At 46.9% G+C, this 22,480-nt stretch overlaps 1 protein-coding gene across 1 annotated transcript in view; it reads right to left on the bottom strand.

Moving 5' to 3' along the window:
- LOC135899962 (acetylcholinesterase-1-like) overlaps positions 1-22,007 on the bottom strand; it is a 78,322-nt gene extending 56,315 nt beyond the window's left edge. Inside the window, exon 1 of the mRNA XM_065429363.2 lies at positions 20,086-22,007. Coding sequence (XP_065285435.1) covers positions 20,086-21,656 — 1,571 coding nt within the window. The 5' untranslated portion in view covers positions 21,657-22,007. The remainder of the gene's footprint in view (positions 1-20,085) is intronic.
- Positions 22,008-22,480: the final 473 nt, after the last annotated feature.

Here is a 22,480-nt window from a genome sequence, read left to right as displayed (position 1 = left end):
ATCGGCACATCCATTCACTCCCAAAACCTGCGACCCGTGTGGAAAAGAAGTGAGCTATGTCAATCACTGAGAGATTAAAATCACGCAAAAGGGGACCAGGCGAGTACGTTCGAGGGATTTTATATTTAAGCACGAAACGACTAGCCTAGCAGTTGCAATCCTTGTATCAACTCTCCGCGCCGGGTACACTCGACATGGGATACAAGTATGTCGAGGTCGATTTGCACCTAACGGAACAATCGTTAGAAACTAACCGACGCCCGTACACTTCCGCAATAACTCTCACGTCCCTTCATATCTTCAATGTGAGGATCTGTTCACGGTCCACAGTTTTGACCTCTCGTACCGAAGGACCAAGAAGGAAGGCCAGTGAGAACGTGCCACGCGAATAGAATAGGCGGGCGGCACACCAGGTCCTTCGATCAGGCGGCTGCGCGGTGACATTCTAGCGATCGTTAGCGGTTCATTTGCACTCCCTAATGTCGCAGCCGTGCATGGCACCGACGGCGGTCGTCGCAGCGCACGCTCAATTAGACACGTCAAACGGCTACACTTGACAGCGCCCAAGGATCCTGCGCTCCCTTGAAGCCTTTCTCGGGTCACTGCTGACTCCATGGTAAAAAACTCTAACACGGTGCACTCGTAACTCAGTTTGCACGACGCAGCAAGCCCATGGGACGTAAACATTGCTTGGCAGACAAAAATGAAACGCAATCAAGACTGCACGCCGCCATAGTGCCGCTTTGTATACGCAACTGCATGAACCCGCGATGAAATTGCTATAGCGCCGTTTGCGTTGAATTAGACTTTCGCCAACACCCCTTTCAAATGTTCGTTTTCGAGCGGTTCTGCGAATCCTTGGAGCTTGCTTAATAAATGAACTGAGCTTTATCGCTACGATAAGCGCGCTATTATAGCGCTAACAAGACCGGAATAACGCAAAAAAATAATCTGTTCGTGTATTAGCGCCTTTGCTATGCACGATTGTGAGAGAGCTACCTGAGCTCGCTGAAAAGACCATTTTAATACGGCATAAGTTTATTACCTGTCATTCTCTCACCGCAAGGTCTCTTAGTGACGTGTAACACAAGCTCTGCAACTCCATGCACACCACTTCCCTGCACTACACTTCTGACTCGCTGCAATGTGGCATACGTGACGGACAGAATATCCCCAGCAGCCGATAGGCGTCGTGCGGTTACCTCTTGCTGCATTCGGTTTCTTGACGCGTGAATTCGTGAAAAGGTGAACCACTAAGAAAGCGAATCGTCTCACATCCTTAGATATCTGCCATTCTCGAGGCAAGCATTGTCCGAAGTGAGAATAATACGCGCGAAACTGTCTGCGTTGTTTATAGGTAGCCCAGCTACTGCTTCAATAACGTAACGAACTCTACTTATATTTATCGAATCCATCAAGGAGTAATTTCTTTTTAGATGTCCATCATTAACACTGACAAGGATTCTAAACTGATCTATCACTCATGCAATCAACAAGCAAGCAAGACATATTTGCGTAACGAGAGAAAAATCAAACAACCTCGACGTGATGCGTTACTTCACTTCACTGTAAATGACAAAAGAACAACGTGTTACTGTCTCACTCTACCAAGTAGGGATTCGTAGCTATGTGTTAGGGTGAAAGTGTTGACCTTTGTTGCGCCGCCAGCGTACCTAAGATCAGCTTGAAGTAAAGAAGGTAGAATGGTAGAATGAAGAAATGAGGTCCGTCCATATATATATATATATATATATAATATATATATATATATATATATATATATATATATATATATATATATATATATATATATATATATATATATATATATATATATATATATATATATATATATATATATTTAAAAATACCTTACAGGCCTCAAAGTGAGGCATTGAGTAAGGGGGGCAGTACATAGAAAATACATTGAATACAAGACATCTATAAACCGTATCTGTTTACAACCTACAACCAAAGTACAACTGAGATGAAAAAAGAAGTATTTAGATCACGATTCACTAGGGAAAAGAAGAAACATAAAAAAACATAATATAATAACATATAATATATAAAATATATATATATTTATATATATATATATATATATATATATATATATATATATATATATATATATATATATATATATATATATATATATATATATATATATATATATATATATATATATATATATATATATATATATATACAGACCACGGACGGCCTGTAGAGGTGGGTAGTAAGATGGTAAATGATCAAATAAAGGGAGTGAGTTAAAAAATAAGGCGCATATTCGCACACCACGCGTGTTCACACACAAATACACTAACAAACAAGTTATTTCAGATTCTTTTGTAAGGCGCCCTTGAGATCCACAAAATAGCCACGATCGAAGACCGTCCCGCAGCTGAAGTCTCAAGTCGCGTCGCATGCTTAAAGCGTTCATCGAAACGTTCTTTGAAGTTAAAAAGCAATTAAAAATACAAATAATTGTTCTCGCCTCCTCGCTTCACACATAAGGGAAAACAATAAAAAGATGAGTTAAGAACTCACGAGAAAAACGAGCACATAATTGCCTGGGACTTTGTGCTTGAGTTGCTCGGATAACAAGGCGTATACAGTACTTGCCATCACCGCTTGGACAATTACTGCGTTTATCTACTGCCCTGACTTGTTTCCCTGTTTGGCTCCTAATTAGCTTCTTTTCCTTGACCCCGACATCAAATTTTCTAAGCATGTCGTGCAAAGCTAACATAACCTCAAGCATAATCCATCTAACGCCAATCCACCTAACGCCCCCTCGTTCTGGACTGCAACTTCGCGATAAGCCCGCCAGTTATTTTCATCTGTAACCTGTTATCACACAAACTCCGTTATATCGAGACTCGATTACATGCGACATTAAAAAGAAAGCCTGCAACCCACAGGAGAATGTGCTGACAATACAAGCAGTGCAATTTGCTTCACTGCGATCTTGACGAAAAGGTCGAAACGCTGTGCTGCGGCTTAAATAAACGAGACATCAGAGCGCTGGGCTACGTTGCAAGAGCAAGAGCCGCGTTTATCCGTACTACCTGCGGCGGTGCGCCCTGTGAAAAATATGCACGCAACACGCCTACAAGGCGCTAGCCAGCAGGCAAGCTTGTACTTGAAAATACGGAAGCAGAAAACGAAAAGAAAGCCCATGCACGCCCGCGACAACTGTAATGAGAACTGCTGCGGCGTGCCAGCGCATAATTAGGAGAGAAAGCGTAGCTTGCATGCCGTATTGCGAAGGCCCAGATTAAGATCGACTGCGGGCTCCGCAAGCATACGACGGGGGGAGACATACAACTTTGCCTTCGGCGACAGGCTTTCTACGGGTGCACTTTCTGTGTGTACTCTAAAATGTGCCCTAAGCCGGGCTAGCGACATCGCCAAGGCCGATCCTAGCGGTATAAGTTGGCAGGCTCGCGTGGCGTGTTTACCAACAAGGGGCCTGCAAACACCTATACGTGCTAATCTTCCCTGTCGCTACACCTATATCTCAATCACGGTTGCATAGTGAACGTGCAAAGTTTGCAGGAACCCATAAGCACTTTGTAAGACTGCACCCCACTGTAAGATATATCTCTGTTGTAAGGACTTCTGTTTTTTTTCCTTTTTATCGCTGTTCGTGCGTGTGTGTGTGTGTGCGTGCGTGTGTGCGTGCGTGCGTGCGTGTGTGTGTGTGTGTGTGTGTGCGTGTGTGCGTGTGTGTGTGTGTGTGTGTGTGCGTGCGCGTGCGTGTGTGTGTGTGTGTGTGCGTGCGTGTGTGCGTGCGTGCGTGCGTGCGTGCGTGTGTGTGTGTGTGTGTGTGCGTGCGCGTGCGCGCGCGCGCGCGTGTGTGTGTGTGTGTGTGTGTGTGTGTGTGTGTGTGTGTGTGTGGGTGTGTGTGTGTTTGTGTGTGTGTGTGTGTGTGTGTGTGTGTGTGTGTGTGTGTGTGTGTGTGTGTGTGTGTGTGTGTGTGTGTTATAGTACGGGTAAACACCTACTGCACTTCTTGGTTCGCAAGCGGATGCATTGGTTACAGAGAAATTTCGGTTTCTTCCTTCTCGGATCTCAGGGTCAGTAAACTTTTGCGGTTGAAAGTACTTACATACGTGTATGTACAGTCGACCAAAAAAGTTACCAAGACCAAGAGATCTGACAATATGCTGAATATCTCCTCAGTCTCAAAACACAGCCTGTTATTCCCATTTCCAGCCTTTTGTGGCATATGCGAACAACATTGTGATGCACAATTTTACTGGCTGCTTTTAAAAGATGCTCGTATATTTTGCATTTTCTTAGATCCCGTGGTCCATAAGCGTTTTTGGTCGACTGTACGTACCCTATGTTCCGTAAATAAGCAAATCCCGTATAAATCTTTCTTACAGTTAAACCACTGGTTCGTTCACGTTCAGATTCCACACGTAGGTGGCATTCCACGGTGTATCTTGTGTAATGTGATATCTGCATGCACTGCTTGCCAGTTTCGCCCAAAATAAATTAGAGGTAACACCAGTCGTTTGCGGCAATTAGGGACCACCGAAATACGTGCCTCCAGTGGTACCGTATGTTGCGGCTTGTTAAAACACTTCCGTCTTTTCATGTATAGCCACAACAGACAGCGACACCAGTCCTTTCATAAAAATATATGGTCTTCGGCTGCGGCCCCCTCAGACGGCATGTGGAGCTGATTTTTGTTGTCCTCCTGCAGTTTAAGCAGTGTGTCAGCAAAACGCTATAGGCTCAGCAGCAAGACGAGGCAACACAAGCTGATGAGATAGTACGAGATTCCGCAGAGTTTGCTACAACTGCCTAGAGGGAAATGTGGCGTTTTGATGAGGTTGCGTTCATTGGAACGGCAGGAAACGGGGTTGTTTGGATAGGCAATTGTCTAAGAGCCAAGACAGCTTGGGAACGCACCCGGCTGACAACGCAGTTGTTTCGCCTGTCACAAAGATGTAGTCTGTACTAGAACAGCGTGTGGGACGACGTTTTTCTTAATTATGGCACGAGAGTTAGACATTATAACGTACTTAGTGAAGCTAGGCTGTACGGTTTGCCCTCAGCGGGCCGCTAAGCACGCGAATGTATGCGTCCATTGCGCGCCGCTTCAAATGTACGTTACCGTTTTCTGTCTGTTTGTTTGTTTGTTTGTTCGTATTTTAAGCGAGTAACATAATTTTGAAAGTTTGAAAGTTTATTTAACATAATGAACGTACACAATGGCAAAGCACGCACTTTTGGCACCCAAAAAACTTGTTAAAGGGTCCCTGAGACATTTGAAATGTACTAAGGCAGAATCAAGAGTTGTTAGAAAGACTCAGTTGCACACAAGCTTTAATTATGGACCACCAGGACTAAGTCTTAGGACAAGCAACATTCAAGGCAATTCGAACGTTTCGTTAGCCGGCATTTTCCAAGGTGTCACCGTACCCCACAATGAGTTCGCACAGATGGCGCCGCCTGACTCCTCCTCTCAATCGCCCCCACCCCTCTTCCTCTCCCCTTCAAGTATATTGTTAAGCAAACTGGCGAGATGCGGCGAGGTGTTTCCTCGCATGTCGAGCAGCACACTTTGGCAATGAATGCGTCCTACGACCGCAACGGCGGACTTGGCGGAAGCTTCCAAGGAAACTCATCGAAGCATTTTCTTTGTCAAAACGCAACCGCTCACACAGCTGGAAAGATGGAGCGATTGCGAGAGCGTCACGAGTGTCGGCAGCCTCGTCGCGGCGGAAAGTATGCACCTGACCTCCACGGTCGGCACGGATCCACAGCAGAGGTATATTATACAGTGCAGTGGTCGGGCTGTGTAGGTTACAGTTGCGGACCCATTTGTCAGCATTTAAGTGATGTTGCCACACATGTCGTCTTGATCGCTCTGTACTGAACGAGCAGATCCGTACATACCCTCTAATGTAGTATGTACTGCTGTAGACTAAAGCAACACAGAGAAATTCAAATCACAGCAGCGAATCCAGACCACTGCGCCTGCAGCAGATGACATTATTGTTATTCCGGACAATGCTCACGTGCTCTATGCCTTTATTCCTAGAGAAATAAATAACTACACCATAAAAAGCAACCAGCCCTTCATCACCGTGTTGGACTTTATATGTGGTCCATTTAAAAGATACTCCGATTTTCATTCTCAAATGCAGGATGTGCAAGTGGTTTCCTAAGTTAAAAATTTAAAAATCCATATAGTTAATTGGCTTAGCTACAGAAACAGTATGGTGACCCAGCTGCGTCACGTTTACTAGTAATCTTCTCAGTTAATCGCTGGACGTCGCAGCGAGAGATGGGCACACAATAAAAAAAATCATTTAATGGCATTCAAAGCACAGCCTGCGTTCCTGTGCGGTGCCAACCGAAACCACATACCTCTCATTTACGAATTGTGCTGCTGAGGGCGAGGAACTGTTGGCGTTTTCGCTTTGTTTCTTTATTTATTTATATCTTCCTTTCTGCCATGCATAAGTGGGCGTAAGAAGGAGCGGGGCGGGTGAGTGTCACTCTTACTTTCGGCCGTTGCATGGTGCCGACCCACCTTCTGGCTGTCTACTTCTACCCGAAATGCGGCACCAATGAGTGTCTTGCGGAATGATACGCCATTTAAATGTGTGCAAAATTATCCAGCAGTCATCGCGCACACTTCCACATCGCCAGCTATATCTGGGAGCCTCTGGAAAGCGTGCCTCGGCGGGATCACGGGCTAAACTAAACTGAACACGCTGTGGAACAAAAAGTAAAATGATACACCCACCCAAACGTAGCTAAGTGCTACAAAGGAAACCCATACGGGTTCCTCGAAAGAAAAGCTTCGCAGTTGAAGAAAAATTTGTCCTGGACCGGGACTCGAACTCGGGACCACCTCGTTTCCGGGAAAGCCGCTCTACCATCTGAGCTAACCAGGTAGCCACCAGATGGCAGGGCGAAGTCGAATTTGTCGTCAACTCGGTGCAAAGGCAAGAGTTTGACGTAATAGTTCTGCGGAAACCCGCAAGGGGGAATATATATAACAAAACCCGCACGCTGTGGAATATATGCATGCGCAACAGCAACGTAATGCCACGTTGTCCCTGAGTCTCGACGACCATGTTTTCGTAAACACGTCCCAGGCAAGCAAGATGTGCCCTCAGCGACTCTCCTGGCTGGCACCGGTGTGAACACTCGTGCTTTTCTCTAAACAGGTCCGCGCGATCTCTTATTTATTTACGAGAGCCCGTTGTGGAAAAGAAAAGGACAAGAAGGAAAAAAAACGAGAAGTAGAACAAGAAGCGGAATGGCTTTTGAGGCAGTAAGTAGAGCCGGTTCTTGGGAGAGTGCAGCCTCAAGATGCGACGTACGGTGCTGAGACAGAGCGTATCCTCATTCAAAGAACGAAGTGGAGCCAGTATGTGCCACGGCAGGTGGAAAATGCCAAATCTGCAGTGGGAACACCAAGTTCTCTTTAAAAGCACGAATGACGCAGCAGTACGGTTGAGCATTCGTCCATAAAGAAAGAAATTCCACAAGAAAGGACACTCGGCGAAAACTGGCAACAGTAAATACGCCACGCTAGTGTTAATGCCGTCCGTTAGTTGCCGGGAGTATAGGAAAAAAGGAACGTGAAATGAAGGTAACCGACATTATTTATTTTTAATTATTCTTTCCCGCTAAAACTAAAAAGCTTTGCGTATAGATGAACTTATACTTTGCGACTTATTTTTCTTGCGTCACGTATACATCAACAAGCTAACGGCGCGCCAGTCGCGCCAGATGCAGGCGTCATCCGCCAGACGCGCCACCGAAGTGAGCGAGGCGTGCGGTACATTGGAGGTTGGCCTGTTCGGCGACCCGGCTCCTTTTTCTTTCCTTTTCTTCTTTTTTTTTTTGAGGGCGGTAGGGGGGGGGGGGCGATGTAGCCTTGTTTGTTGGGATCCCGGCGTCTTTTTGCGCTTCTTGTGAACTTCGACACGGCACCACTGCAATATTGGACTGCGGCAAGGTGAGAGATGTTCGACAGTCTTCGACGCACTTGAAGCGATTAGGCTTATGGGACGTACCATGACTTGTGGAGCAGAGAGAGAGAGAGAGAGAGAGAGAAGGGAAGACGGAAAGGCAGGGAGGTTAACCAGACTGAGTCCAGTTTGCTACCCTACGCGTGGGGAGGGGAATGAGGAGTGAAAGAGGAAGAGAGAGAACTTAAGTGTAGGATGTCTATAGTCGGGCACTCAAGTCCGTTGCCTTCAGGTAGCGAAAAAGCGCTCTAACTGCTTTCTGGGCCAATGAACTGTGAGGCCAGGCTCCCAAGATCTTCGCTTCCGTGAATGGCCTGTCATCCAGTCTCCACATTTGTGGACGTGACCTAATTTTGCCATTTCTGTAAAGTGGTAGCAAGGAATAGGGCACAAAGATTAGGCTTAGGGTAATTTGAACATTCTGCTAACCAAAATTACTGCCATTTTACTTCCAAGTGGTATGTATCGTTACAGAGTGCAGCTTTAGTGAAGGCGCTACCATTTTTTAAGTGACGTTTCACGTGGGGCATGTCAGTAGCCACCTCTAAATATTTTTGTTCTTGCTTGAAATGTTTGCTGCTAGTAAACAAACTCTGCTTGTAATTATTTCGAGCGGGTAATTCAATCCTTTTTATAAAGAAACATAGCATGACTGACTTTACACTATTCAAATATTTAGTTAGTCTGTAATTACGATGAATCATCATAAAATGCACAAAATGTCATTCTACCACCTCGACTTGCTTTCAGTGATGCCTCAAGCATCATGGCAAAAAATTGTGCGTTTCACTCATGTATTGACAATCGATCATAATTCGTGACTGAAAGGGTTAGTGAAAAAGAGCTCGGCCGTCCTGGCGCAGTTAGTTTAAGGTAATGACTCGTACTGGGAGGCGTTTGTGATGGTTTCTATGGGCCCCAACATTATTGGGACTTATTTCGGTAGTTTTCGGGCACGCTTGCCGAACTCGGCTTTCAGACGCAGTTAGCGAAAAGCAGCTCGGTCTTGTGACGCCCTTAGTTTCGCGTGTACTGTATATTATGCTGGGACAAGTTCGTGACGCTTTCTCTGACCCCCAAATTTATAGTGATTTCCTTATTTTTTTAAAAATAATTTTGAGGCATGCTAGCCGCGCCTGGCGTTGTAACGCAGTTAGCAGAAAGCAGCTCGGCCGTAGTGACAAAGTTAGTTTGGCATGTATTGAATCTCAGTGAGACAAGTTTGTGACCCTTTTTATAGACACGCAACAACGTGTACCTTCTTTCGGTAGTCACGCTTGTCAAAAACGCGACGAGCGATTGCCAAGAGTAATGACACGAGAGTGTGTTGCTTGGGCCAGCAAAACGCGCGAAAGATAACTCAAAAACCAGGAACTTTTAACTCGAAAATTCTCTCTTGTGAACGACTGAACACAGGCCTTGCACCCATGCATTTCTCTTCATTTCGAGTAGAGGCATTCTGCGAGCGTCTAGAATGGTCTGGCTGCAGCCTGTGTTGTGGCCACCTCTTTGTACGTACCATAGCGTCGGCTGATGCCAAGTTTTGGAGACGCGCAGTCGGCCGTGTATTTGTGCTCTTGAAGTGCAGGAAATAATTCCCGGAACTCGGAGAATGCTTGCAAATCACATGTTTTCTTCATATTTTATGGTATTGTTTGGGATGAGTCGGGTATTTTCTACGCCATGTATGTAAAAGCGAGTTGCTTGCGTTTGTAATGCCGCCCATTCACCACTTTCGTAACTTTCGTCACCACACGCGATATTCCTAAAAGGTCTAAATACCAAAATGACACATGCCTTTAATTTACTTTTTCAGCTGACGTCGTCCAGTGGAGCTTTGTATGGGAACTACTGATTCTTACATATTGCCGCGAAGTTGGATGAATACACAAAAAGCCCGCAGCAAGTATTTACATAGAGCAAAATAAACAATAAACATGGCGTAGGGGTAGAGCATCCGCCTCGCGTGCAAGAGGATCGTGGTTCGAATCCCGGTGCCGCGCAATTTTCCACCGCATCAAAAACAAAATAAGAAATCCGCGTGTTGATCAAATTGCATAAACAGGCCTGGAGTGCGGCCTGATCCCGGTCACCAAAACCGGTAACGCACTCCCTCACCAGAGCAGGATTGGCCACCCTGGTGCAGTACTTGGCCACAATCTCCTCTATGAATACAACAATCCAACCCCGGCCCTCAGACCACAGCAGCCGCGAAGCAACTCACCACGCCGGCGGTCAGACTAGTGACGCAGCAGAGGGTGCTAAGAATCTCTAAATCCGGACAGGCCGCCATTGGAACCTGAACTTGGCAACGTTTAACGCTAGAACGCTATCTAGTGAGGCGAGTGCCGTTGGAGGAATTAGCGGACATTAAATGGGATATAATACGGCTCAGTAAGGTTAGGAGGACAAATGAAGCATATACATGGCTAAAAAGCGGGCACGTCCTGTGCTACCAGGGCCCAGACGAGATCTAGGAGTCGCATTCCTGATTAATAATGATATAGCTGGTAACATACAGGAACTCTATAGCATTAACGAGAGGGTGGCAGGTTTTGTTGTGAAACTTAAGAGGTAAAAATTGAAGGTCGTACAGGTCTACGAGCCTACATCCAGTCATGATGAACAGCAAGTCGAAAGCTTTTATGAAGACGTGGAATCGGCGGGGGGTAAAGTCAAAACAAAACACACAATACTAATGGGCGACTTCAATGCCAGGGTAGGCAAGAAGCAGGCTGGAGACAAGTCAGTGGGGCAATATGGCATGGGTTATAGGAATAGTAAGGGATAGTTATTAGTAGAGCTTGCAGAACGGAATAATTTGCGGATAATGAATACCTTCTTTCGCAAAGCGAAAGTGGACGTGGAGGAGCCCGAATGGCGAGACTACAAATGAAATAGACCTTATACACTGCGCTAACCCTGGCATCGTAAAAGATGTGGACGTGCTCGGCAAGGTGCACTGCAGTGACCATAGGATGGTAAGATCTCGAATTAACCTAGACTTGAGGAGGGAACGGAAGAAACTGGTACATAAGAAGCCGATCAATGAGTTAGCCGTTAGAGGGAAAATAGAATTCCAGATCAAGCTACAGAACAGGTATTCGGCTTTAGCTCCGGAAGAGGACCTTAGTGTCGAAACAGTGAACGACAATCTTATGGGCATCATTAGGGAGTGTGCAATAGAAGTCGGTGGGAACTCCGTTAGACAGGATGTCAGTAAGATATCGCAGGAAACGAAAGATCTGATCAAGAAACGCCAATGTATGAAAGCCTCCAACCCTACAGCTAGAATTGAACTGGCAGAACTTTCCAAGTTAATCAACAAGCGTAAGATAGCTCACATAAGGAAGTATAATATGGATAGACCTGAGCATGCTCTCAGGAACTGAGGAAGCTTAAAAGCAGTGAAAAAGAAACTAGGAATAGGCAAGAATCAGATGCATGCGTTAAGAAACAAAGCCGGCGATATCATTACTGATATGGATAAAATAGTTCAAGTGGCTGAGGAGTTCTATAGAGATTTATACAGTACCAGTGGCACCCACGACGATAATGGAACAGGGAATAGTCTAGAGGAATTTCACATGCCACAAGTAACACCGGAAGAAGTAAAGAAAGCCTTGGGAGCTATGTAAAGGGGGAAGGCAGCTGGGGAGGATCAGGTAACAGCAGATTTGTTGAAGGATGGTGGGCAGATTCTAGAAAAACTGGCCACCCTGTATACGCAAAGACTTATGACCTCGAGCGTACCGGAATCTTGGAAGAACGCCAACGTAATCGTAATCCTACCCGCCGTGGTTGCTCAGTGGGTATGGTGTTGGGCTGCTGAGCACGAGGTCGCGGGATCGAATCCCGGCCACGGCGGCCGCATTTCGATGGGGGCGAAATGCGAAAACACCCGTGTGCTTAGATTTAGGTGCACGTTAAAAAACTCCAGGTGGTCAAAATTTCCGGAGTCCTCCACTACGGCGTGCCTCATAATCAGAAAGTGGTTTTGGCACGTAAAAGACCAAATATTATTATTATTATTATTATTATTATTATTATTATTATTATTATTATTATTATTATTATTATTATTATTATTATTATTATTATGTAATCGTAATCCATAAGAAAGGTGACGCCAAACACACGAAAAATTATAGACCATCAGCTTACTTTCCGTTGCCTGCAGAGTATTCACTAAGGTATCAACCAGGTGATAGAAAAATGTGCAGAATATATCCAACCCTTATATATATATCTTTCATTGATTACGAGAAAAACGTTTGATTCAATCGAAACCTCAGCAGTCATGCAGGCATCACGAAAATCAGGGTGTAGACGAACCGTACGTAAAAATACTGAAAGATATTTATAGCGCTTCCACAGCCACCTCAGTCCTCCATAAAGAAAGCAACAAAATCCCAATAAAGAAAGGCGTCAGACAGGGAGATATGATCTCTCCAATGCTATTTACAGCGTGCTTACAGGAGGTATTCAGAGACCTGAATTGGGAAGAACTGGGGATAAGAGTTAATGGAAAATACCTTAGTAACTTGCGATCCGCTGATGATATTACCTTGCTTAGTAACTCAGGGGACCAATTGCAATGCATGCTCACTGACCTGGACAGCCAAAGCAGAAGGGTGGGTATAAAAAGTAATCTGCAGAAAACTAAAGTAATGTTTAACAGTCTCGGAAGAGAACAGCAGTTTACGATAGGTAATGAGGCACTGGAAGTGGTAAGGGAATACATATACTTAGGGCAGGTAGTGACCGCGGATCCAGATCATGAGATTGAAATAATCAGAAGAATAAGAATGAGCTGGGCTGCGTTTGGCAGGCATTCTCAGATCATGAACAGAAGGTTGCCATTATTCCTCAAAAGAAAAGTGCATAACAGCTTTGTCTTACCAGTACTCACCTACGGGGCAGAAACCTGGAGCTTTACGAAAAGAGTTCTACTTAATTGAGGACGAGGCAACGAGCTATGGAAAGAAGAATGATGGGTCCAACGTTAAGGGATAAAAAGAGAGCAGACTGGGTGAGGGAACAAACGCGAGTCAATGACATCTTAGTTGAAATCAAGAAAAAAAAATGGGCGTCGACAGGGCATGTAATGAGGAGGGAAGATAAGCGATGCTCATTAAGGGTTACGGACTGGATTCCAAGAGAAGGGAAGCGGAGCAGGGGGCGGCAGAAAGTTAAGTGGGCGGATGAGATTAAGAAGTTTGCAGGGACAACATGTCCACAATTAGCACATGACCGGGGTTGTTGGATAAGTATCGAAGAGGCATTTGCCCTGCAGTGGGCGTAACCACGATGATGATGATGATGATGATGATGATGATGATTTTCACTAGGCATCTGCGTCTACTTTACGAAATTTCACGTGGCACAGATACGATGGAAGCTTGTAAAGATCGTTCGCAGTCATTTTTACTAAATAATAATACAAAGACCGCGCGAGGTTGAGCAGCAGAAGGGAAAAAAGAAACTGCACCGATTAGCGCAGTTGGCGTAACGCGTTCCAGCTAGCGTTCAAAACGCGCGCGCCCGGAGACAAACCCGGAAATCTGGATCAGGTATTAATGTCGGCGGATTGGCGCTCTACAGTCGATTCGGCCGCTGGGCTCTATGGGACTGCCAGCTCTTGATGAATTTCTTTCTCTATAGTTTGGCTGCGCATCGCTTTGCTTGTTGCTCTGACTGATAAAGGAACCTACGTCAGGCGCACCCACTATAGCTCAATTAACCTGGCACTCACGGGGGAAACAAAGCGCCGAAAAATACCAAACCAATTATTGTTACCTCTCGTGCGACGACAACATTAACTCCATAGAGTCATTTAATGTCGTTCTTTCTTTTTTCTGACAAAAGGAGATTTCTTTAAGTTTTCCGTAGAAATAAAGAATAAGTTCATAAAATATGTATGAATTTCACTTAGCCACCAATTTAATTCGTGTGAAAATCCGTTGTCTCGTTTCTGATACCGCAAGGCATAGCATTAAGTGCGCCAATTCTTAAAGAAATATCACTTTTATTATAAACGCGGTCCACAATATTGAGACTGCTCGATCAAAACAGCAACATATTTTTGCGTCCTAGATACTTCTGCTTTCGAATGAAACACCAGCCACTTTTCGCATTTAGATTATTAACACAGATAAAGGGTGACATTCTAAATGTTCATTACTGGTACGGTGACGGAAAGGGAGGGCGAAACAACTCTACACAAAAGGTACGACACAGCAATAAGCTTTGAATGCACGTATAGCCGATCCGTACCATGAAAAGAGCCCGACCCCTCCCATCTCTGCTCGATATTGTAATGCGCGAAGCTCGGACACGTCAGCTGTGCGTGTAAACGCGACGGCGTGCTCCCGCTGAGCACTCAGAGCCTCAGGGCTTTGACAGCTGCAACACCACTGCTCTGAAGTGCCCTAACTGAATCTTTTTAAATGTCCTGCAAGGCTTTGCAATTTCCTTTAATCTTGTCCAAATGTTCAAATTATACCAAATGTCGATGTGAGGATAACTACATATAATGGAAGTATAGGAAAGTGCAAATGCAATACAGGCACATGCTATGATTAGGAAAACTGGGGCGTAATATTTACAAGATCTGGAGAACAATTATCAAGACGTAAAAGATACGCAAGAAACAATGCGAACAATTAAAATGCTAGAATGATTAGAATTGGAACTTAAAGCGCGAATGTACACGGACGAGAAAGCGCAACCCCATTCCCTCGGAAACAATTTCTGGCGCCGTAAAACAGACTCCATCTGTTGGGACGTAATGGAACTTCTCAACAACGTCTGCGTGCTCGCACCTTGGCACGTGTCACGAGCCTGCACGTTCTCTCCAAGGTAACCCTCCCATACGGCACCTCCTGTAACAGCCAACTGGCGTTCCGGTCATTCCGGTAACACAAGTCGCAAACTAATACAGACTATACGAGGGTAGTTCTGAACTCTCGGTATCTTAGGGGCGCCGCTGCGCGAACACAACCTGAGACACAGATCCGGTCGAAGGCCGTGACCTACGCGCTGAAGGCTAACCGATCTTGTCGCAACTGGCGCCGCCGGCAGCGAAGTTGTCCTTGCGCAGCGATACCCCTTCCACCGTAGACGATGTTTCCGAGGCGTTTTCCCAGAAACCTTATCTTTCGTTCACCCTTACGTTCATTCGTTCTTTCTTTCGCTAAAGAACGAGAGTGCGCGTTATCGGTTCCTTTCGCTCTTCGCCGATTGTTCCGCCATAACGTTACGAGATGGAATCTCGGAATTTCAAGTGTGACAGGCGTGAATCCTGGCATCTGAATTAAGTCACAAAGCGGAGAATTGTACAATATCTCGTGGGCATGATAAAAAAGAATTTTATCGAGACACAAGAAAAATTATTATATATCCTGTTCGCCTTACATTGGAATACCTTTTTTGTCCTACAGTTTAAAGTACCAGGGCATGAAGTGACAGGCTACATCCTAATCACTTCTGTAAGTCAGTGCAGATACATAGATACGTACATGAAAATAATACCGATTATCATTATTCTCTCTCCCACTCGGGCACTTCGGGCCCTATAAGGTAAAACTATTCCAATATGTTTTTATCCCAATCTCCTCACGTCAAATTTGCGTAACCGCCGACGCAAGCATCGGGCGGTCACCGGCAGGGTTGTCTGAACAGACCAATCGAACGCTCTCCTCGTTCATAGCAGGTCACTTTTGTCTGCTTGAAAAAAAAACGAATAGCATTGTCCACACTGAACGGCTTGTCTTATCTCATTGGCTGAAAAGGGGCGAGGAGCACGCTCAAGTGGAGAGGGATTCGATGGGGCCAAGCCACTGCACTGAAAATCGATAACCGGATGAAGAGGGTGGTGCCGGCGTCTGCGATTGGTCCGCTTTCTCTTACTTAGCTTGCGGTGGCTGGTCGAAAATCGCGGCGGCATGCAACGGAAGCTTAAGAATTACGCTAAAACGGATTCTCAGCTGAGAAGAGCTGGTAGAACGAGGTCGTAAACGTGACGAAAGTGCTCGAAAACGTTACATGGCCACGCAAAATGTTTTGCAATACGCAAATAAACCTATAGCATCCGGCAGGTGCGAGTAGCCAGTGCCTGAGCGATCGGCGGCAGCCATATTTTATTCCTTCCGGAACGGGGTAGCCTGCGGCTATTCAAAAGAAAATTCAGTTTTGTTCGGCATATTAGTGCATCTTTAACGCGTAGACGTCACTTTGACGCTGTGAGTTCTTGCGATTTTGTGACGTCGCGTGACGGGCAGGTGAAGTGGCTGTCGCCTGAAAACTTTTCACCAATAGCCGAGGGCTAAGGGCGAATAGGCGTCGAATCAGAAATGGCTATTTTTCTTTTGTTCGATCAAACTATGCATAATCAGTGTGTACACGTCATATCAGATGGGGCGCTATCGCGGTTTTCGTGACATCGTGTGACAGAAAGGTGAAGTGGGGGTGGTTCAAAAAAGTTTTTGACCATTCACGCAGGGCTGATTGCAGAATTGGAATGGCAAAGTTTGGAATAGCTTTACGTTATAGCGCCCTTCCATCTGGTTACCCTCTCTGCCGTTCACCTCTTGTTTTCCTTCTCCCTCCTCCTCCTCTTCCTCCTCCTCCTCCTCCTCTCTCTCTCTCTCTCTCTCTCTTCCGCGTAAGAAACGGTGCAATGCATCGATAGTTCATGAAGCCCTGATTATGTAATAAATATGCCACGTTAGGCGGTTCTTTGTTTATATTTTCGTTCACACTGCGACAAAGATACAAAGAAAAACTAAAATGCGCTTGCAACGTTTTCCTCCTCGAGCATCATTTCCTTCAATGCGATCCTTGCGTCGCTTACAAAGTGTGCCGACTCCTTGAAAAGAAATTCGCTCGCGTTGTCCACGAGGTGCGCCTATGCTTCGAAGTCGGCGGGAATCCCGTCGCGTTTCTCGAGAAGACGACGCAGTTGGTAATCACGCTTCGGCATCATTCTAGCACGATGTTTACGATGAAGAGAAGTGGAATACTAAAGCTCACAGAAGCCTCGCTCAACGGCTTCATTTACTTTGTATCACGCCCTCATAAGACCGCCATTTTCCTGCTACAGGTGGCAGCACCATAAATGCCACCAATTTAAAAGCTCGTTAAGCAAGCGGATGCATAGAAAATGGCCGCGTACATCTCCTACTTTGTTTACGATAAGTTGGATGCCCGTGCATACGAGTATGTCCCGCCGCAAAGAGATATCGTGGTGGTTTACGTAAGCCAACGCTTATATATACATATATATATATATATATATATATATATATATATATATATATATATATATATATATATATATATATACAGTTATTATAGGCCGTTATTACGCACGCAAGTGAACTATATTTAACAACTGCTAAAACCCAACAAAATTTGTGTAACTGACTAAAGACAACATAGGCTCCAAGAGATGGCCACCAGAAAAAAAAAAGAAGAAAAAAAAGTGTTGTTCAAGTACCCCGCTATGCCTAACCTGTAAATATGCAAGCCCAATATTTCTGGACACGAAAGTCCCAGCAGATTGCTGTCACAGCCTTACCGTCAAAACACGTCTTTAAGCAGTCAAGCAGCAGCTTGATGGAAAGCGGTCTGACTACTATACCGTAGCAATCAGAAATCGTGTCACTGCATGGTCGTAAAATCTACGGCACAATTAAGGATTATTATTAATTGAGCCCACATAAGGATATGTGACATACACTGATCAATATTAATTTCAAATATATATTATTTATTTAGAAGTACAAAACATCAATAAGGGCAAATTCAAGAACAATTACATTGGAAACCACGTGCTGTAGTTCCCGAGAAAGTTGCGATAGAAATAAAATAACTTGTGACGGCCTCTCTCGTACATTGCGCACAATCTACGCGCCTATTTTTCATTTCATACATTACTCATGTACATGGCTACTTGCGAATGCTTACCGAGAGCGCGCTCAGCCAACGCATCACACCATAAGGCTTGCGCGCCTTAGACCATAACGTGGCGCCGGGAAGCGAGAGCCAATACATATCAACGGGGGAGGTGGACGACGCATGAAACTATCATCTTCTGTTTTTTTTTTTCCAAAGCACGGCTTTCAATGGGCTCGCTGCCTGCGCGCGTCACGCCACGACTCAAGGCACGCAGACTTGCGGAACGCCCGAAATTCAAACGCGTCCTTCAAGCGATGAAAGACGACACGGCGCGGATTTTTCGATGCCGTCAGGAAAAAGTGCGTAATAAAACGTGACGTGCCAACGGGACAAACTTAGACGTCCGAATAGTCGTAGAAGTATCGACATTTGGGCGAGTTGGTACGTGTTGAACATCTTGAAGGCCCGGTGCACGACGACGGAGACAGAAGGCAGGAACACACAGTTCAGCGCTGTCCTGTGTGTTCCTGCCATCTGTCTCCGTCGTCTTGCGCCGCCCCTTCAAGATGTTCTCCGAATAGCCACATCATCCTGTCGTAGACGCGAGTGAAATCATCAAAACGGGGGCCCGCAATCGCACGCGTGACCATGTGGCATGGCGCGCACGTGCCCGCGCTGGCGTATGCCCGGCGCTCGCAGCGCCAAAAAAAGCGTCGGTGCGTAGCGATGACGCCGGCGCACGCTCGCGCAAGACAAATCGCGCGAGGCCTCCATCGCTTCCCTCAGGCTAATTACGCGATACGGCAGTTGGCATACCGTTACAGCAAACGCAGACAAGAGCGGAGCGAGCCGCGGTGCTCTGCCCTTTCTCCGAGACTGGCTTGGCGCGACGGAGGCCATTGCCTCCGGTCAGAACGGCTGCACGGTGGACGCGATGCGGCGGCACTCGCGCTAGCGCGGTAGTCCCGACGTAGTCGCGACGGGAGGGCCTGAATAAAACATCGAGCTTCGACGAGGGTGGCGGCTGCAGAAGGGCAGCCATTCGCAACCACTGGATATTGCAGAATTCGATGACCGCGAGCAAAATTTTGTTTCCCCTCGTGGCGGCACCCAACGGAAAAGCCGTCGCCTGCGGCAGTCACGTCCACAGCGCAGACTCAGTGACGTCCGCACGTGGCGACATTGTTTCCCCCTGCAAAGGGCGGCCTCGCGAGAGCTGAAATATCGGCCCGCATCTCGAAGAACGCAGGAATTGATGCACGGCCGCTCTGTATCCGAAGGTTTATAATCGTTACATTATGTAGTGCCCTTCCGTTCCTAACGCGTGCATGGAAGAACAAACTTTGATGACGAGAAATTGATGTGTTCATATGAAGTTCGCGCCTTTGTAAGCGGCGCGTATATGTTTTTGCAGGTGCTACGCGTTCGTTCCTCGAGCGCTCGAGTACTTTTCCAGCGTCTATGCGAGATATCGAATAGACTGAATGCATCTTGAAGGTTACACATTACGGCACTACTCGGAATCAGATTCACGGCCTCGTAACAGGATTTTGTCGCCTGCCACGTTGGTGTCATCATCTTCACTGTAAAGTGAAAATGGTACTCGAGGTCTGATGCACGAGTGATGAGCAAAATGAAAACCCGTATCTCTTAGCAGGAAAAAAAAAACTAAGAAAAAGGAGGCTCACTTCTAAAACTCTACAACTCGAACAAGCAGTGGTGAGACGGATTGCAGCAAAAAGCTTTTCTTCTTTTATTTTTTATATTCTATTCACTGCTACCGAATTTCTTATCCTGCTTCTCCCTTAAATAGGTACGCGCCGTTTCTGCTATGTATTCAGTCGATCTTTTTGTAAGTTTGTTCAAGTTGGCGTAGCCATATGGCCTCTTCCGCTTCTCCATTCGTTGGCGTTAAAGCTTTCCATGTACCTATTTTGACGAGCTCCAAGAGAGAAAATCAATCAATACGTGATAACACAAGCCTTGGATATTCCATGAAAAATAATTTTGCAATACTCATAATTTTCGTATTCCTTGCTATGCAATACATTTCTCCCACAGTGTAATAGTAAACGGCCTTAATGCCGTAGCTTATCTAATAAGATAGTGGAAAGGAAGTTGCACTTATAGATCAACGTACTTCGTAAGAATTGAGCCGAAGGAGACTTACCCAGTTTTGATGAAGGCACCCCAGGTCTGTATCAGCTCCTCGCTGAACTGCACCTCTTCGGGCGTCGTCACGAAGTCCCTGATAACGGGGTCACTCGCGCCCGCTGTAATCTTTTGGAACTCTTGCCGCTGCGCGTCGATCACACCTCTCGTGAAGGGAAGCTCTTCGGCGTGGGTTACCTCGTCCGAGAAGTTGCCAAGAAAGCTGGCCGTCGGCTTGTGCATGAAAGCGTAGTGATAGAGCGGAACTTTTTTCTTTATCAGGACATCGGCAAACAGCTGACTAGGACACGTAAATATAATATCGCCGAACACGGCGCTCGCGATGGCTTTTAGCTCGTCCACCGAGAGCTCATCCTTTCCTTCCGTGTAGGCGATGGCAATGTCATGAGCAGCTCGGGTGGGCATGTGTTGGAAGAAGCTCCTGAGTACGGTGCGCATCACGGTGGGGAAGTTGCTCTGGATGAAGTCAGTCTGGCTCTCGAACTTCTTATGAATAACGTACGCGAATAGCATACCCTCGTTCTTGGTGAGTCCGAAGAAGACTTCCTTGGCATTCACCGAATATGTGTCGGGGTCGGATGGGTCCAGGGGCATAAACTGGCTGTGAACCCTCGGGAAGTACAAGTAAAGCTTCATACCCAGACCTTCTTGCGCCGCCCTGAGCAACTCTTCGGCATCCTTCTTTCGGAGGCACTTGATCATCTCGTCGATCTGCTGCTCCGCCGGTCTCGACAGGTCGTAGCAGCCGGCCACGTTGGCCACGGCTATCATCTGGCCTGGTCCGGATGCGTGGTGCAGGCCGACGGTTGACAGCGGACTTCCGCTCTCCATAATGACACGCCGGAACAGACCCTTGCTCATCGGAGATATCGCGTGGTAGCCCACCGAAATGGCGCCGGCGCTCTGGCCTCCCAGGGTGACCATGTCCGGATCACCGCCGAAATGAGCTATATTGCTCTTAACCCAGCGAAGCGCCATGACCTGGTCAAGCAAGCCCATGTTTCCGGGCATCTCCTTATTGCCGGCGTCGAGGAAGCCGAAAATGCTCACCCTGTAGTTCATAGTCACGTAGATCACGTCCGTGGAGGCAACGAAGTGAACACCGTCGTAGATGAAAATCGAAGCGTCGCCTACGGCGAAGCCACCTCCGAAGATGTAGACGAAGACCGGAAGATCGCGGCAGTCACCTCCTCCGCACGATGCCGGTCGCCATACATTTAACGTCAGACAGTCTTCGCTGACGGGCTGCATGTTCGCCATCTTCAGAAGCGGGGAATATGATGAATTGTCTTCCTTCGGCTTGACTTGCACACACGAGGGCCGCTTAAAGGTGGCGTTGTAGGTCCCCGACCAAGGCTCGACGGGGAAGGGCTCCCTGAAGCGGTAGTCGCCGAGAGGCGGCTTGGCGTAAGGTATTCCGTAGAACACGTCCACTTCCTTACCCCTGTGCTGAACACGGCGTCCCATTACGGTGCCCGAGGAAGTCTTCACGACCGGGTTGAAGCCAAGCGCAGGCTGTGACAGCGCAAAGGCGGCAAGCAAGAGCGACGCGTAGCCGACACACATCATGCTGCGAGTAGACAGCTTATTTTCCGCGACGAGAGCCTCCGAGCGCACAAAATTTTCTTCCAAAATAGAGGACGGGACCGAAACCACCAAATGCGGCCATTTACGGCACGGGGTCCCTTCTTATAGAGAAGAACCCGAACGCCATGTGGCCCGCGAGCGTCCAATTGGAGAGCCCGCCGGTTCCGACCTTGACAGTCAAGAAGCAACCGCGCCCTTTCCCACTCGGCACGCCAGCCGAGACGGGGCGACTACAGAGGAGGGGATGGTTCCCGGCGGTGTGAACTGACTTGGCACGGGCGCTTATTTGCTGTTTGTTTCCTTCTTCGACAGCGATGACTCTCTATCCGGGATTTCGCGCTCTTCCTTTCTCTCTTCAAATTCTGTACAGAGCATCTGATCAAATCGAACAGAACTATTCGAAGTATGGCTTCCCACGCGTACCATGTGGATCATGGGCCGGGCGCGCACTGAGCCGTCGAGAATCGAATCGTGCACCTACGTTCTCGAATCGTCACATGTAAAAGCTTGTTCAGGAAGTCTCGCTGCGTGGAATTAACTCGCGGCAACAACCGCGTGGCATCGACGTGATCGGGTCAGATAAAGGCGTCAGGCGAGTGCCATTTCGCACTGCTCTATATGTCCTTGTTCGCCGTGTCCGCACGTGCGCTGCTCGGGACGCAGCGCACACATGCGAGCCCCGCGCTGCTTGCGTCTGCGCGTGTGTACGTGCACACCACCGACGAGGATGGAGCAGCTCGGTACACGTGCGCCGTGTGTGTAGCGCCGGCCAAACGTCTGTGCCTATGCATGCGAGACGTCCTTAG

This window comes from Dermacentor albipictus, chromosome 4, assembly GCF_038994185.2.
Source record: "Dermacentor albipictus isolate Rhodes 1998 colony chromosome 4, USDA_Dalb.pri_finalv2, whole genome shotgun sequence".
Classification (NCBI taxonomy): Eukaryota; Metazoa; Arthropoda; class Arachnida; order Ixodida; family Ixodidae; genus Dermacentor; species Dermacentor albipictus.
Note: the sequence above shows the minus strand (reverse complement) of the source record. Positions and strands in the feature narration are given on the sequence as shown.